At 40.5% G+C, this 18,089-nt stretch overlaps 1 protein-coding gene across 4 annotated transcripts in view; it reads left to right on the top strand.

The window, feature by feature from the left end:
- The window catches only part of SSBP2 (single stranded DNA binding protein 2), a 123,812-nt gene that overhangs the window by 86,255 nt on the left and 19,468 nt on the right, over positions 1 to 18,089 (top strand). For 2 of the 4 annotated variants that reach the window (XM_058043841.1, XM_058043842.1), the window contains exons 5-6: positions 4,596 to 4,685; positions 16,966 to 17,025. In XM_058043841.1, the coding sequence (XP_057899824.1) occupies positions 4,596 to 4,685; positions 16,966 to 17,025 (150 nt within the window). The remainder of the gene's footprint in view (positions 1 to 4,595; positions 4,686 to 16,965; positions 17,026 to 18,089) is intronic. The other 2 variants (XM_058043843.1, XM_058043845.1) reach the window with 1 other exon arrangement.

Genomic DNA, 18,089 nt, shown 5'->3' on the forward strand with positions numbered 1-18,089 from the left:
GCCAGGGTTTAATTAGGTCTCATGATCCAGATCTTTCGAATTACCTGCCTCTTTCAGTGTGATGAATCCACCTTTTTTGGGCATGACCTTCCAATCTGTGTTGAGTAAACCAAGGCTGCTCAGTCTGGGGGTTTTGGCTTCTTGGTGTGCAGCCACATGTTCAGAGGCTTTGTAAAAGGCACAGAGACTTATTTAAAGTATTTGAAATTTTATTTATTTTGTTGTTCAGAGTGATGAGTAGTTTTTTGTTCCATCTTGGAGAAAGCAAGGAGGTTGCTAGTGGTTAATCAGTGTAGTTCCTTTAATACCTCTTTATTTTGTGATGGGTGCAAATAGGGAAGGTCTGTTACAGGAACCAGCTGGTGTCTTAGAAGGACTTGGTAAATTATGAATTGAAATGTTTACGGAAGGAAATTCAGTATTTTTTTATGGTACTGGCTGCAGTATGCCTTGCACTTCAAAGCTATCAATGACCAGAAATTAAACAGGTGGTAAATATGACTGGAAATAGTAATCATCCATCATCCGTCTTTCCAGAAAAAAAACCCCAAAACAACCTACAACTATGTTTAAATTCCTTACTTCCCATAGTTCTCCAAGTTAATGAACTTATCCCCTGCCCCCAGAAAAGGAGAAAGAGAAAAGAAAAAAAAACCAACCAGCAATTGTTTAAGTTTTGACATTTTGTGTTTTTCCTTCTGACTGTGCTGCTCTCACCAGCATTTCAAACATGGTTGTGGTTTCCTGCATTGTCCTTCACATTCCACATTCACCGTTCGAGGTGTTTCATTAACCCAACACCAGCGTGTATAAAATATCCTGAGATGTTGATCTCAGAAATGTAGAGATTTCTGCTCTAGTTCAGCTGATTGTGTCTGTACCATCCATGGCAGAATGTCTTTGTCTGGAGATGCCATGCTTTGGTTGCTTGTATGAATATATGAAAATATTGTGTTCCTAAATGATACGAGTAGATTTAGGGCTGACATGGAGGAGGGAGAAGGGATGAGGGAATTAATTGGGTGTCTAACACTTTTATTTGTAGGGTCCAGCTCCTCCCCTCCATCATCCAGTTGGTTACACCATTTCCCATCAGTGAGACTTCTTAAAAATAGAACTTTCCCCTGAGGGGACAAATTTAGTAACGTGGTAAACTTTGGATTGAAATAAGGAAGTTTTAGTGTAAGCAAAATACCTGAAATTGAATGTCTTGGTGAAGGAAAGAGCCAGGTGAGGATTTTTATAAAGTCAAGTAATTTCTTTGTACCATTTTTTGGTTTCAAGTGAAATTCTTTTTAAGCTTACCTCATCAGCCACTTCTTGGGATGGCCTCAAAAGATGAGCATTGCAGGTTTATCTCTGGATTTTTATACTTCAGATACTATACTAGTGGAATAGCTAAAGGATTTTACTTTACATTTTATTTACTTTGGGATTTCTTTATTATAAAATCCATCCTAAACCATAGCTAGTTTTATTAGTTACTATAATAATCTATTTTTGCATTGCCAAGAGTAACTTGGGTAGAGAAGGAATGACCATAATAACTTTCAGTCAAGTACATAGATTTAATTAATAATTGTAAATTATTATACATTCATTAGTATAAATTCATTATTTTAGCTGCAAAAGCAAATACAGATTTCCATTTTTAAGGAGGTTAGCTACGGTACAAGGAGTTTATACCATCTAAATTTTCCGATTTCATCTTTTTATGAAAAGCAGGGAAAGCAATTTGCAAATATTTAAAATGTCAAACTAATGGAAGTATAAATGATGAACAACTTGTAAGGCATGCAAAAGGAGGCCATGGTTTGCTATGGGACTGTGGAAAAAGAATGAATAATTCATCAGGATAGAATAAATAAGAATATTTCCATGCAGCAGTTGCAGGTTTGTTTATTGATCTACCTGGTAGAAGTTCTTAAAAGATTCATTATTTAGCACAAGCTAGAAAATGTAATATACCCAAAACACTGAAAATACTTTATTTCTGGCTTTGGGACTTCATTGCCCATCAGGGAAGAAAATCCCAAACAAACATGAAAACAGAAAAAAAAAAAGCCAGTGCATTTTATAATGAAGGGTAGGAATGGAGGTTTCTGTGACACCTGAGAGTGTAACTGCAGAATTCTGGGGGTTATGGCACTGCAGCTCTGCCCTGCTGCTGTGGCCACGCAGACTCTTGAGTCCTCCCTCCCTCACTCCTCTCACAGGGGCAGGGCAGGGGGTTTGCACTGAAACTCCACTGAATCCACTGAAAACCCACTGAAAATCAAACCCAGCACATCGAGGCCCTCCCCGCCAGTTCCTGGTGATTCACCAGCAACGGGGCTGGGTTCCTCTGGTGTCACTGCCAGGGGAGATGCAGAAAAAACCCACCTCTCTGAGACAATTATGAAAATGTTATTTTTAGGTATATTTCTTACAAAGCCTTTTTAGCCAGCAAATGGCTAACAGTTATAACTTCAATCCTTTTCTCCCTTTGTTCTGGAATAGTCATTATTTCTCCCTTCCCCTCTATGTCTTAACTAAATTTGCTGGGGGTTTTTGAGGAATAATTTTCAAAGTGGGAAAGAGCATGAACTGTCAGCAGCAGGGTGCGGTGTCCCTGCAGGAGCTCTTCATCCCAAGGGGCTGTTCCCTCCCCTGTCACCCCACGGACCTGGCAGGGGACACATCCCATGGCCAGTGGCACCTGCCATGCCCAGTGCGGGCACTGGGGGATGATGGTGCTGCAGTGAAGCCCAGCAGTGCCCCTTTAATGGGCTGCTCCTCCTTGGTTGCAGCTCAGGCTCTTTGGGCCATTTGGAGATGCTCAGCTTTTAACATCATTGATTTTCTCCATCAGTGCTGCTGTTGTCATCCTTCATCCAGAAAACCTGTACCTGTATTATATGCATCCAGCATGCTCCACTCAGACTGTGCCTCTCAATGGGTTTATTCCACATTGATGCTTAAAGAGATCATATTTCCTTAAAAAAACCCTCAAACAGCAACAAACCAACAGCTTTTTTCCTGTTTCCCTTTGGAAATGGAAATGATACAAAAATAATTATTTGACATGAATGGCAGTGGCTGGCAGAGCACCACGTTTTTTGGCCACAGCTTCTCTGGCTGCTTTGTGGTGGCCTCTCCCTGCATGATTTGAGGTTATAATTCCAAAGGATTTGCTGCATCCAGCTCACCTGGCTGGCTTTCCCTGTCAGCTGCAGTTCTAAAGTGTTTCAGCACTGATCCTTGTATAGACAATAGCCTTTATTAGATGATTTCTTCATGAATAAAAGCCTTGCACTCATTTTGAAATCCAGCGTCTTTTGCAAACTTTATATTTCAGTGATACATTCCAGACTTTTCCAAAGAACATTCAGCTTGGATGCTAAATATGTTACTGCTAGTTGTTCAGAACTTTAATTCTAAAACACAGCTTAAGCCTTGAAGAAATCTGTGGTGATTAACTGAATGTTTCCTTTCTGCTTGGTTGGAAAAGGTCATCCCTCCTTTTGTGCCAGTCTTCAGATCTTTCTAGCAGCATTCTTTCCTTTCCTAGGTATTGTGCCAAACACCTGGAAATGCAATTTCCAGATCTGCATCTTTAGGGTATTGAGTGTTCGTGCACAGTAAATGGAGTGATAATTTAATATCTGTGTGTTTTGCAGGGCAGGCTTTGGCAGGTCATTAGTAACCTGCCAGTGGCTCTGGGAGCATTCTGTGTGCTCCAGTACTTTCACTCAAGATTTTGAGCATTTATAGGTGATTCAGCCTCATGCCATACAGAAACACATTGTAGGAAGGAAGAATGTTAGAAATTAAAAGTAATTGAGGTTCCAGCACATGACAACAGAAACAGTTTGGCTTCTCTTTTCTGTGACAATCTCCTGCATGAAAATTGCCAGGAGCAATATTCTTTACTCGCTTATTCCAGCTGAAGGATTTGCAAAGGTAACTAATTTCATCCTCTGATTCACTCCTTAGAAATCCCTTTTTTCTTTTCCCTTCCAAAAACGTAACCTGAATTCTTCTAATTTGTCATGGTGGTTATTTTTGGGGTTGGTAAAATCTTGAGCATTACCAGCAGAATCATGAGCATCCCTTCTTGTACTGTTTATAACAGCCCTGTTTTGAAGCTTGTTAATGTTCTTAAAAAATATTACAGGCTGCTGAAATTATCTTTAAAGTGCTTAGAAATTGCTGATAAAATGCATAAATTACTTTTTCTATGCTCTGTATATATCCTTGTGCATGTGTGAGACTGTTCATATGCAGAGACAAGAAGTATGCAACTTACATTCACATTGGTGCATGTAGAGACACTCAGATACAACATTTTTTAAAATTCAGTCAAGCTTTGCCTAATTGGCCTGTGCAATATCTAGCACCATTCCCCTCAAAATACATTTGTTATTTCAACAGATCATGGTACTCGTATAGACAAAAGGCTAAACAATTTTAATTTACCTTTAGATGAAACAATGGCATAATGACATATCCAGATAATTATTTTCTGCACTTTGGTCAGGTTTGGGGTTTTTTTGGGGGGAGTTTAATGCCTACCATGCAATGACAAAGGTTTATTCTCCCTTTGTTCTTTTCAGAGTGCTGCAGCAGCTCCCAGCCCAGTGCTAGGAAACATTCCCCCAGGAGATGGCATGCCAGTAGGTCCAGTACCACCGGGGTTTTTTCAGGTATTCAGAAAAAAAATTATGATTACAGGAATTTTAGGATAGAAAATCCTCTGTAATACTGTTTGCAAGTCTGTAGAAAAGGTCCTGTTCTGAACTATGTCTCACTGTGTGGTGCAATATTTGAGAGTTTATTTTTAAACAGAAGTGGACAGGTGGGAAGGAAGGGACCTGACTGATGAGTATTTAATTTATGAAGTAGTACAGCACACAAAACAAGAAACGGTGCCAGGTTTTTAGCAGAGATCAAAAAATGCTTGAGTACAATATTTAAATAATTTCTTATGATAATATACGTACCATTCCATGGAGATTTTAAAGTCAGAATGTTGTTGGTTGTGTTCAGCTCTGTGCTAAAGCCACAGACCAGATTCCTGAGCTTTTGTGGGAATTCAGCCTGGGCAATGCAGAACATCTCACTGAGCATTGCCCTGCACCTTGAAGACCTCAACACCACTGCCTAGAGAAGCTAAGTCAGGGATTTAGACCATGTGCTGCTTCTGTTCAGGTCTGTCCTACGTGGAGCTGAACACCCATTTAGCACTTTGGGCAGTAACAGCACAGCATATGATGGTGGAAGAAATGACATTTCAGTGCACGCCCAGTGTGGTGTTTGTGACCTGAGGCTGCACTGCTCCCAGGCTGGGCTTACATCTCCTCCTCACCAAAACTCAGTGGTTTTCCTCCACACTGCCAAACTGAGGCTTGATTTGTAACACATGAATTAAAAGACACTTGGAAGTGAAGTGGAAAATATCTGGCTGCTGCCAGTCACAAAATTCTCGGGAGCTGGCAGAACTCATTAATTAATTTATTTCTGCTTTTAGTGCTTTGAGCAGCTGGTTAGGTAGGCTCTTTTGTACATAATTTTGGTCTTAATTTTTGGATTATATCAATATTTCGCTTTTTTAAAAAAAAATTTTTTACTTCAGCCTCCCACTTCAGTTGTGATGTCAGAGAAATTAACTTTTTTTGTTATTGTCTGTGATGACTACTAACATGGGGAAGGGGCACAGATGGGACAAGTGTGTGAAGTACAGAGGAGAGAGTAACTATTTTAAAGGTTTTGCAGAAGGAGGATGTGGGAGTTTTGTTTTTAAAAGTGTGAATAGACTTCTAGCCACTCCAGATCGTTGAAGTTGTAAGAAAGACAATCTGATAGAAAGCCGAGTGCGGGTAAAGTCTCATTGTATGCCAGTATCTGTCTTGAGTCTAACTTGAAGCCACAACATCATCCTGCTCTTTTTACAAGGCCTGAGAGTGAAAAGGAACATTTTCCAAGACATTATTAATTCTTGCTGTAGCTGTGTGCTTAAGAATGCTTAGGATTGGAAATGAGGTGTGGTAGTGGGCGCATTGATGTGTGTGGGAGCAGTCCCAGCAAGGGGAGCTAAGCCAAAGTGCAGAGGGTCCCGTTGCAGTGTGAGGCTGTGAGTGCAGACAGCCCTGCTGCTGCTGTGGGTGTTGTCAGGCAGCGCTTGGTGCCAGGCTCTGAAACCTTCCTCAGAGCTCAGCCTCACCAAGGTCAGCTCGCCCCGGGACAAGGAAATGTGCTGGCAGACAGAGCCTGCATGTGTGAAACTCGAAAACGGAGGGGCATCATCTGCCGCTGTGAAAGGCAGGTGAAATCACAGGCAAGAAAGGGAAACTCACGGTGAAAACCTCCTCCTTCCTACATGGGTGCTGCTCTTCTGCTAGACCTTTACCTGGACAGGCTCCTTCTCCATCCTCTCCTGCAGTTCCTGTGATCCCAGGGTAAAACAAACCACAGAGAACAGGCTCATCTGTCTGGGTCTGAGAGCTGGCAACCCTCACTCTATGGAGCTGAGACCTGCCCCTCACTCCCAGATTATGGCAGCAGACAGTTTGTTCTCCAGTCAGTCCACATGGGCAGAGCAGGAGAGAGGTGCTTGTGTCTATATTTAGTGCACTGAGACTCTGCTCCACAAAGGCCTCGTAACATTTTAATTCCTTTAGCCCGAAATGTATCTGGAAGGTCACCCTGGAATGATCCTGTTGTTGCTTTCAGGAGTTGTTTGGGTTGGGCTGAGCTGAAGCGGCTGACAGCCAGCACCTGCCAGCTCTGCTTGCAGAACTCAGGGATCACAGATAATTTAAAGTCATTTCTTCCCTCTTGCACTCGTGTTTTGGGTGGGTACTGAGCACTCACAGGGATGTAAGCAAGGTGGGATCATTGCTGCTGCAGTTTGTTCCTGTCAGAGCAGGGGAATGTCACGGTCCAGGAGGGAAATGTGCTGGGAATGAAGAAACAACAACAGGAGTCGATTTTGGTTGGCACTGCTGACCTCTAACATGATTTTTGAGACATTTATTTTTTATAGAAGAAAAGGAGTATATTTTATTTAAAAAAAATGCAGTCTGCTAGTGTAGCCTAGTGTAGCATGTGGAGGTAGAAAAATACAGGAGAATTGTTTCTCAGACAGTATGTGGTAAAACTCTGCTCTTTGTAAAATGAGGTTTTCTCATGCAGGTGGACCATTAGCAGTGATGTTAATTAGCAACCTGTGGCACTTCATGCCTGCTCTACAGAGGCAGAGGTTCTGCAGGCAGTAGCTGAATTTGTCTTATATCTCTCTGTAGTTGTACTTTAATTCTTCAGTTTAGGTAAGGAATGATGGGTCACTACAGTGCTGACTGTCCAGAAAAATGCCGCAGTGGTGAGGTTGTACACAACTGTTGTTATCAAATAAATGAGGTTTTGGAGTTTTGTCTGTAGGTTTTTTCATTTTCAATGGAAATTGTTTGCACTGTCAAAAGTGAAATTTGAAAAGTCGGTATTTATGTGGAGTTAGCATGTGCCTCAGTTTCTTCCACTGGTCTGTGTGTGTTTGAATGTAGCTTTAAGTTCATAAACATACTTTTTGTCTGCATCTTCTCTCAATTTGAGCTGCAGAGGGACTCTGGAAGTAACTGTGTGAAACAGAAACTGAACCTGCTCTTGGTTCATTAGGAGCAACAATTGAATGTGTGGGACACAAGAGTTCTACCATACAGGATTCTTTAACTCCAAATAGTGTAACCCAAAAAGTTGCTTTGGGCACTAGAAGTAATGAAACCATACTAGATTGCAGAGAGGTCAGATGCATTTGTTGATACATGTTTGAAGTGCCCAACCAGCCCCAGCCTGAGTCTGGAAATACTTCATACTTTTCCAATTTTCCCATCTATAACATCCTGGACATAAAGTGTGAGGAAGGCACTTAGCTACTGTGATAAAAAAATACAGTCATTTGGGACATTTTCTGAGTAATCTTTAGACCTTTTTAATCCACATCATATTTTAGTTTCTTCATATGGTCAGTCATGGATATCAGCATGACCTGCTCTTTGTCCCTGGTTCTGGAGCCCTCTCTCACCCTGACATAGCAACTGAGCAAGTGAAAGACTGAATAGGATCATAATAAATAATTACCTTTGGGTCTGATGTTAGTGGATGTAGATCATGTCAGCAGCCACAGCTTTACTCAAGGCTCTTACAGACTCAGTTACAGTCGGTTAAATCTTCCACAGGTCATAGAATTCAGAGACTTTCAGGTTTCCACATCCAGTCTTGCAGGTGCAACTGCTGCTCTTCAGGTACTCAGGACCATTTCCATCCTGCTCTTCACTGATATTTTAAGGCAGCTAAACAATTTGAGAGATGCTACATTTGTGTTTTTGCAGACCATTTATTTGATCCATGTGGACAGTGCTGGTGTTAGTAAGCAAATGAGCAGAGGGCAGAGGGAAGTTTGGGAGTATGTGTTCATTGAGGTGTTTGGAGTTTTTAAACAGAATGTAAACTATTGATTTCACAGGATTTTATTTGCCTTTTAGTTAAATTTCCAGTTTTAGCATTCCTAAATGCAGTTTAAAACAGAGCAGCATAGAACGGGTTGGAAGGTACCTTAAAGCCACTCGTGTTCCAAACCCAGCTGTGGGCAGGGGCACCTTGCGCTGGTTCTCCAAGTTACTGACACCCAGCACTGACCCTGCCTGCTGCTTTTGCTCTGCAATTAGGAGAAACACCTAAATGTATGTTTAATTAAACCCCAGTTGTCCTCTGCTCCTCTGTTCCGTGGCTGTGTGAGTGGCTTTAGAGGCACTCACCTGAGACCCTGCTGGGAGTTGTAGGGCAAGCAGGTTGTTCTATAGTTGACAGTTCATTTATTTAATTTAGTAATTCTGTTAAAAGTCAAATTCTAACACTTGTCTCTACCTTTTCACACATAAGTGAAGCGCCCTTTCTTTAAACACATTACTTTTTTCAGCACATTTGTTAAAAATCTCTTTTTTTAAGAGATTAAAGAGATCATTTTTTTATAATCTTCCAGTTCAACTTACCAGTAAACATTATTTCTGTGGTGCCTGTGTTTTCTAAAGGGCTTTTCGAGTGGTTGGCTTTGTTCACCAACTTCAGATCACCAGATAAACTTGGAATGGCATGGGAGAGAAGTGTCGACACCATGTTTGAAATACAAATGTTACATATTCCTCTTATATAAAGGGAAAAAAAATAAAAACCAGCTCAAACCCAGCCCTGCAAAGTAATGTGAGCCTGTCTTGCCATCTAGTGGCAGCTGCTCATGCTCGTTTTACCTCAATCCATACTATTCTCAAGTATTATTTTTAGCCTTGTTTGCCATAGTAGAGCTGACCTAATGCTTCAGGAGAGCATTATTACAGTAAGGCACATGAGCAAAAAGGACTTTATTTTCCTGCCTAGCATAACTACTTGAGATACAAATATATATTTCAAGTAGTAAAGTTAGGCAGGAAAATACATATAAATGTGTATATACATATTAAAAACATTTATATTGGTTATATATGAATATATAACAAATATATATCTACCATATGTAAATAAATATAAATCAAAGTTTATTACTTCAGTGAGAATAAGCAAAGCCAGCAAATTAAAAAGTAGAAACATGCATCTCCTGCATTTTGAAACAGCAATGGTGAACTACTTACATTGAAAAGAAAATGGATTTGTGAGGTGCAGTGTAAGGCTGTAAAATATCTCTGTAATGTACCATTTTAGTTCATAGTTAATATTGACCGTATTTACAGTAAAGTCATGGCATGACACATTGTTAAAAAATAGAGTTTGTATTCCAGACCCAATAAATGCAGAATTTGGTTACAGCAGTAAAAGGAAGGAGGATGAGGAGGGAGGGATCCCCCAGCACCTCTTTAAAGCCATTTTGGAGTGAATTGTCCGCTGAGGTTGTTATTTATGCAGGGAAGGAGGGATCCCCATTCCAGCTGTGGAATGTCACAGCTGGAGCCTGAGGATGTGCTGTGCCTCAGCCTGGTCTGTGCAGAACCAGCACCTGTATCTGTCAGTCTAAAAACTTCTTTTTTCTTTTTAGCCCCTTGGAACTCTTTCAGCTCTCCCCTTGACACTCTCACAGTGTCCTGGTTTCCCAGAGCTTTCCCATGTTTTGTCTCCCCCCTTCCAGCAGCTACACCTCATTCTCTGTCCCAGGATCCACCACCCTCCCCCAAGTGCTGATCCTCCTCCTGTGTTCCCCATTTTTGCAGCATTCCCTTTTCTGTAAATCTGAGATAGTCTCAAGCTGCAACAGAAGGGCAGAGTCAGCTGGATTTGGCTCAGGCTCACAGCCAGCCTCAGTTCCAGTGCAGCAGGTGGGGCAATTGCAGGGGAAGGAGGGAAAAGTTAAAGATTCTGAGCAGGGCAGGTACAGAGAAGTGCCAGAAGCTTGAGAACCATCCTGGGTTGTGAACACATGGTGATGGGAGAATGAAACATCACCAGGGCTGCACCTGCAGCTTGTGAGCAAAGACAGCAGCTTTGGTAGCCTGGAGAAACTTTGAAAATAAGATTTTTAAGGGGACTTTTTTCCCCTCTGAGTTTATATAATTCATGTTGGTAGGAAGAACTTTATTGTATTTATGAAGTAAGTGTCCATGGTTTGTCAGTGCACCCACCACAGTGGAGCAGTCTGGGAATACTCAATAAAATTATAGCTCTAATTCTTTGCAGAATTGGTGTGTGTGCATTTTTGTCCTCAGCAGTATCACACTGCATTTTAAAATATTCAATTTTTTAAAAATTGGTTTGAGCTATTACACCGTGAGAGAGGGTGTTATCATCTAGAAAGATCTATAAGTAGTTTGTGGTTTTCTCCTGTTTGGGTTCCTTTCCCTAAATACCAGCAATAAAGTCAACTGGTGAAAAGTAAAGTTATCCAGGATCTGCTGGGCTCAACAGTCCCACCTTGCAGTTGTGGCAATGATTTCACTGCCCATAACTGCTGGAACAAATTAAAACTGCTCAGCTTGAGAAATAAATCAGCTGTTCCAAAGAATCAGCTGTGTATCAAAATCAGGTTTATCAATCTGGGGAAAATGCTTTCAGTCCTCTGTCTGGATGGTGTCTAAGTTCTAAAAATGAAGGGATTTTTATTTTGAGGGCTTTCAATGTGGTACATCTTGGATGTTTTGCCTTGTCATGTTTGAAATACTCTGTTTTCCCTTCTATCTGCATTTAATAAAATTATTATAAAAACTATTTACCTGGTTTAAAATTCATATAAGTAATATGTCTTACAAAATTTAAATTTCTTAAAAAAATTCCTTTAAGTATCATGTGCAGAACTTAGCAACTTTCTCTCACAATTATGGACTCCTGAGCTTCAGATAATTATGTTCCCCGCAAAGTGACACAGATGTAATAACAGTGCAATTCCTACAGATCATCTAAAAGCATGGCCTGGCCATCAGCATCTCAGACAATGTTTAGCTGGGGACCAAACATTTTGTTTCTGGCTTTTCTAATTGGTTTTGTTTCTTTCTTGTAAGTGTAAAATTGTTTTTTTCATTTTTCAACACCAAACAAGGTGCATGTTGCAGTGTCCTTCCACGTGGTGTTCCTTGACCAGAGATAAAACATTAAATTTATATTTAAAAGCTGGTATTGCTGTAACTTGGAATTCTGGATGTGGAAGGAGCTCCTCAATTCAGGAAAAAAATATTTGCTCTTATTCTGAATTAAATCAGATCTCTTACTGTTGCTATTTATAAGTTGTCAGTCTGCTCTTAGAAAACCATAAATACAGGAATTATTTTTTAGGGATCTTCTTCTGAAACACAGTAAAGAACTTGATTGTGGGAATGGGTTTTGTCATCAGGAAAGGCCAATGTAGAGAGAAATCCTCTCTCAGTGCTGAGAATAACACGTTTTTATGTGAAATATCATAGATAAAATCAGCTCCTTTGGTTTGCACTGGAAGACTGCAAGATGTGCAGTGTTTGACCCAAATTTCATCTCTGAAATATTTCAGAAAAAATCATTTTGGGTTTAGTCCTGGTTAAAACTGAAATGTGTTAGGGAAGACTGTCCTGAAACTTGAGTGATTGTTACTGCTGAGGGAGATACCAGCAAAAAAATCACAGAGGAAACTATAAAATAAAAAGCAATGAAATGAAAAATGAATTGCAGGATAAATTAAATTCACACATATTTAATGGTTCTTAGTGGTCCTCCTAGGAGTGAAAACCCCCATTGGTTTGGGAATGTGAGATGCAGGTGTAAAACACCTCTAGAGCATTTCCTAAAACACTGGAGTCTTAAAAAGATATATTAACATATAATTTACAATTATAGGAAAATGAAATAAAAATGACCAGCAGTCTTTTTTTTAATCATTTGGATACTGATACTAATAATCATAACAATAAGTGATGCCAGACCTTTTAGCTTGGACTAGAGTTTGAAAACAAAAAAGGTGAAGATGAATTGTATTTTACACAGAATGTGTGACTTGGCTACCGATTTCTAAACAGTGAGGAGAACAAAGATTTTTGGTTTGTTTCACTTGTGATCATTTAGAACTTTTAAATGGATAGATGGAAAGATTTGGGTCATTTTCAGAATCACCAGAGGAAACGCCACCTTGTCTCTTGCAGCTTGAACTGTTTTCCAGTACTTGCACCTCCAGTAGCAGCACAGTTAATTTAAGATCACTTGTAGTGTGTACAAATAAGGTCTGTGGTTCCATTTTCAGCTGCTAGGATAAGTGGTGTTTATGTTTGTGCTCTAGGTGGCTGAGTTGTAAAAATCAATTATTGCTATTTCTTCTCCACACCAAGTGGGAAGCTGTGTCTCACCATGTGATTTTTAATTTGTGGTCAATGTATTTACAGTCAATTAAGTCTCAGGTAGGAATTTAAATATTCAGGATTACTTCTCTGGGCTGTGGGTTATTGTAAATTTTACAAACTTATATGAGACAAAATGTGATCGATAAATGCAAAGGTATGAGGAAAAACAGGATTAAAATGTCAGTCCAAGAAACCTGTATGGGGAAGGAAGTAAATTACACTCCCAGCTTTTGGAAGAGGGGTAAGATTAAAGAAACAAGAGATTTATTGAAGTATGTAATGACTGGTAGAACACCACTCTCTGAATTCCTTATTTCACCACTATTAAGTGGAAATGAAAACTGATCCACATCACATTTTAGAGTCTCCTGAACAGCTGAAGAAGAGAGCAAGGAACATCCCAGCCTCTGTACCTTCATGGCATCAGCTTCCTGCTGGATGCTTCCTGTAAAATCACATTTTCTGGCACCAAAATGTGGGCAGTGAGGCCGTTGTGCTTCAACATTGCTTTCTCAAACACTTTCCCACAGAGAAACTTATTTTCTGTTGTGTTGAGAACCAAGAAAAATGGGATTTTAGAAGGTTTTGATATTGCACAGCACACACACCTCTCAGACCTGCATTAAACACACAGGTTGTGAGATACCCTTTACTGTCCCTGTACACAGATGGATTATTCTTGAGCAGAGAGATAACAGAAAAGTGCTACAGCTTCTGGCACCATCATTCAAGTGCCTGAACTTGCCTTTCTTTAAAGTACTTTTAGCAATTCAACACGAAATGTTGCTGTAAGAGCAGGAAGCTTATTAAATTTAACATTTCACTCCCTGATTTTATTTTGTGTGATCTCTATTATTCTAGCATTTTAATACTTTCCTTCTTTTAGGTTTTTGGGCTTTTTTTTTTTTTTTTAACCTTCACTGTAAATTGGTAGATGCAAATATTCTGCAGTGACTACACGAAAAGGTTTTTCTTTCTGGCTTCTTTTTCACCCAGTTCAGTGGAAGTTTCTTCTTCCTTTGCTCTCAGCTGCAGGATTGGCAGCCTTCAGGACACTTTTTGTGATGCCAAATTAGTGAATTTGATACCTGTGGGTAGGAATTACAATATATTGCTGCCAGCAGATATTGGTGGCGCCTCCATCTCAGCAGTGGCTTAAATCTGGCTTGTTTCCTCTTTCTTTGTTTTATTCATTTTTGGGGAGTTTTTTGGTTGGTTATTTGGGTTTGGTTGGGATTTGTTTTGAGTCTGGGGGTTTTCCTCTTGGTTTTTGTGGTTGCTTGTTTGTTTCTGTCTTGTTTTTTAATTTTAGTTTTGAGGGATTTTTCAGGAGGTTTGGTTTTGTTTGTGTAGGTTTGTTTTTCAATTGGGTTGGGTCTTTTAGGTGTGCTTTGGGTTTTTTGGGGTTTTTTGTGTGTGTTGTTTGTTTAGTTGCTTGGGTTTTTCTGTTTTTGGTGGGTTTTTTTTGGTGTTTTTGTTTTGGTTTTTTTTTTTTTTTTGGTTGGTTGGGAGTTTTTATTTGGGTTTTTGGAGGGTTTGGTGGTTTTTTAGGAGGGGTGTTTGTCTTTTGGGGGTTTTGTTTTGTTTGTTTGTTTGCTTGCTTGCTTGCTTGCTTGCTTGCATGTTTTGGAGTGTTTTCTTCTGCTTTTCCTAACACCTTATCATGTCTGCCAGTTCTTGAACTCCATTGGAGAAGTTGGTTTTAGTCCCTCTGTCTTCTTCCTACCCCACAGCTGAAATTGCCTGCTGCATTATTGAGTATTTTTCAAGCTTAACTCCAAGACAAATAAAGAGTCTGTCTTCCTGAAATTCAGTGTGAGCATCCATTTAAGGTGCATTTTAAATACTGAATGTTAGGCTGAGGCAATAGGCAGAAATGTCAGTCTTCAGCATGCAAACATTTTATTTTCACCTTCATAAACAAGATCTGAGTGAGCAGTTAGGTCTGTGGGCACTGCTTTAATTTAGTCCCAGTGTTCTGAGCCCAGTAGGTTCAGGCGTGTTTGCGCTGCAGGAGAAGGGGAAGAAGAAGTTGAGGAGAGAAGGATGCCTCTGTAAAGAATGGAAGCCCAGAGTGGTTCCTCCCTAATGGACATTCCAGCAACGCCTAATTAAAAAAGAGTAGGAAATTAATGTAGAGACTAATGCCAGGTGTTCTGGAAATGACAAGGGAAGTGGCACAACACATGGCACAAAGTTTCTGCTGCTTGAGTTTGTGTCTTTCAGAATCCATCGCTCGATAATGTGTGTGGGGACTTCAAAACCACTCCTGCTGTCATGAACAGCTGAGAGTATTTAATACATTTCACTAAAATGTTGGACAGAATTTCTCTGTTGTCTTGAAACATCTTGGTGGGACCTTTTTGTGGACAAACGATATATAGAATATGCAATACAATATATACAATATATTGGTAGTGGAGAGGGAGAAGTTCAGTCACTGACACAAAAATAAGAATATTTAAGTTTGTAATGGTAACATTTTTTTTGGAAAGCCAAACCATAGGAACTACTTGAAATCTGCTTGTCACTGATTGCAGCTCCACCTAAGTGGAATACATGATACATGAATATTTACAGTAATAATCCTTGTAAGCTTGGAAGGAGTAGGTTTTTTCTTACTATTGCATATTAGTAGGCTGTTTCTGCTCTTTAGACATGGCTGAATTCAGAGACAATTCAAATGTCCCCTTTTTTTGAGCTGCACAGCTGCAAATAAAGTTGAGTTTCATTTGCTGGAGGAGACAAGTCAAACCCAGGGTCCTCACTGGAGTGGCTGTACTCGGTTGACCTCTGTGGAAATGGCTGAAATTCTAATTTCCTGACGCTTCTACTGTTTCATGAGGGCCTCGTCGCATGCACAGCCCTTTCTCTTTCTTATCAGAGGTTCTCACCATCAGTGAAGGCACAAAGGAGCCTCCCTCTTCTACAGCACATCATTTCAAGTATCTTTTTATTAATCTGTTCACAATTGTTATTGAACTTTCTTCTCCAGTTTGTAAACCCTCTATTTTAAATTGCTTTCTAGCACTACTTTGAGTGCATGTTCATGTAGGTTACATTATTTCAGCTTTCATCTGATTCCAGGATGTGAAAGGTTTCATTAATTTATTGATGTAAGATCATAGGAAAAATTCCAGTAGTAATTATTGGTAAAATAATTGCAGTTTCTCTGCTAGCTGTTGCTAGTCTAAATCAGTCTTTTTGTCCCTGTGCTCAGAACACAGCATGCTTTTATCTCTTCATTTTCTTCTGGAGCTGTAGGTACTCCTGCTTGCCAAAGCCATCCTCTTCATCTTCTGTTTAGTCAGATATTTGTGCCTTTTTCCTGTAGATTTGCCACTCATCTCTTTATATTTCTAGGCTATTGCCACACTTTGGGGTGGAACGAGCTGAGAAGTTAAATGCTTTTGCTGCCAGTACCACTCGATTATCTGGGGCCTGGCCTTGTCTGTGGGCTGTGAGGTAGCTCAGGGATAGCCAAGATCTCAAGGTGTGGATGGTGTGCCAGATTTGGGTATAAAGGGAGGTGTGAGAGAGGAGATCCAGTGTGTGAGCAGGGAGGCATGGCAGGAGCGCAGCACTGAAGTGACATGGCAGCTGAAAACAGCAAAATTCTAAATATTTGCAGCATGAGGTGGGAATCTGTGCCCCCACAGGTTAAATTTTGTGGTGCTTTTCACTGTATTATGAAGAAATGAATGAAAAGTATTTCTGAATTGTTTTGATCTTCCTTACCTCTGAACTCTCCCAAGAACACTTTTGTTTTCTCTTCCAAAGTTCCATCTTTCCCCCTTCTCTAGTGGAAAGTATAGATGTCCCATTTTGATTTATTCTTCACTATTAATGCATAAAGTTTCTCATATTCTGCACTCAAAAGTGCTGAAACAAATAGTTAAATAATGTATCCTGCTAGGTGGATTGGCTGAGAATCTCTGAATTGATGTCATACTGCTACACATTGTGGAACAATGTCCAGAGCTCTCTGTGGGGGTGTTGAGGCTGGATGGGTGTGAGCGTGGCAGTGGCACAGGGTGGGATGGATGGATGGATGGATGGATGGATGGATGGATGGATGGATGGATGGATGGATGGATGGATTTACAGGAGGAATGGGATTATTCAGCAGTGTTTCCTTCTCTCCCTGCAGCCTTTCATGTCCCCCCGGTACCCTGGAGGCCCAAGGCCACCTCTCAGAATACCCAACCAGGTAAGGCTGGTTGCTGCTGCTCTGCTGGCCCTCTGCTACTCACTTCTGTGTCAAATGCTTCAGTCCCTGCCCATCCCTGCTAGATGTACAAATTGTATTTATTCCACAGTAAATATGGGGATTATTGGTGAGAAACAGGTCTCATGAAGTGCTCTGTGGCTCCCAAAGACACTCTGGCTGAATTCCCAATTTTCTCTCATCGCCGTCTAAGGATGTGCAATGCCAGCGAGACAAGGATGAGTAACGAGCTGCTGTTCGTCAGCAGGGACCTTTTCTGGCCCATCTGTGAGAAGAGGGTTCTGGAAGTAGAGAACATTTGTGTTTTCAAGTTCTCCATAGTGCAGAAAGAGGAGGAGAAAGAGTTGTCAGCAGATGAAAAGTTAAAGACAAGCAGACAGAAAAACATCAGTGGAGCTCTGAAAAGAAAACTAGGTCATTTACAATATTGGGAAAAGTAGAAAGGATAAATGGAACAGGTAGTTTGGTTCAACTTTGGTTTCCAGGACTGCCTTTTGATTGCCACACTATATCCCAGCCTCACTTCTGGCTATTTTTTTATATTTGTGTAACACAGTTTCAACAAATTTGTCATTACTTTTGACACACTATCACCAGAACTTATGAAATCTAAATTTCAGTGAGCTGGGTGTATCAGGTGGCAAGACTTGTCCAGGTGATGTTTGGGATCAGGTAAAGCTGCCTGTACCATGGCTACTTCCTCACCAAGGCCCTGAGGGACTTAATTAACCTTGATGAAGTGATCATCTGTGCAGTGCCATTAGTACTGCACCTAATATCTGATAACATTTTACTGCTGTAGCTCAGTTCACTCCTGATTTTTGCACTTCCCAATACTATCTGAGCCAGAGGTGTCTGAGCCCCTGAGCCAAGGGTTTGGGTTTCACACCCTCTGTGCCTGAGCTCAGTGAATCCTGGCAGGTGGGATGTGGTGGCTGAAGTGCTGCCAGCCTGCAGGTTTGGTTTCAGAAGTGTTTTTGTCTGCACACTGTGGTATTTTCAGTCCAGAGTGGAAGGTAATCCATAATCCCAGTGAACTACAACTC

This window comes from Melospiza georgiana, chromosome Z (assembly GCF_028018845.1).
Source record: "Melospiza georgiana isolate bMelGeo1 chromosome Z, bMelGeo1.pri, whole genome shotgun sequence".
Lineage (NCBI taxonomy): Eukaryota > Metazoa > Chordata > Aves > Passeriformes > Passerellidae > Melospiza > Melospiza georgiana.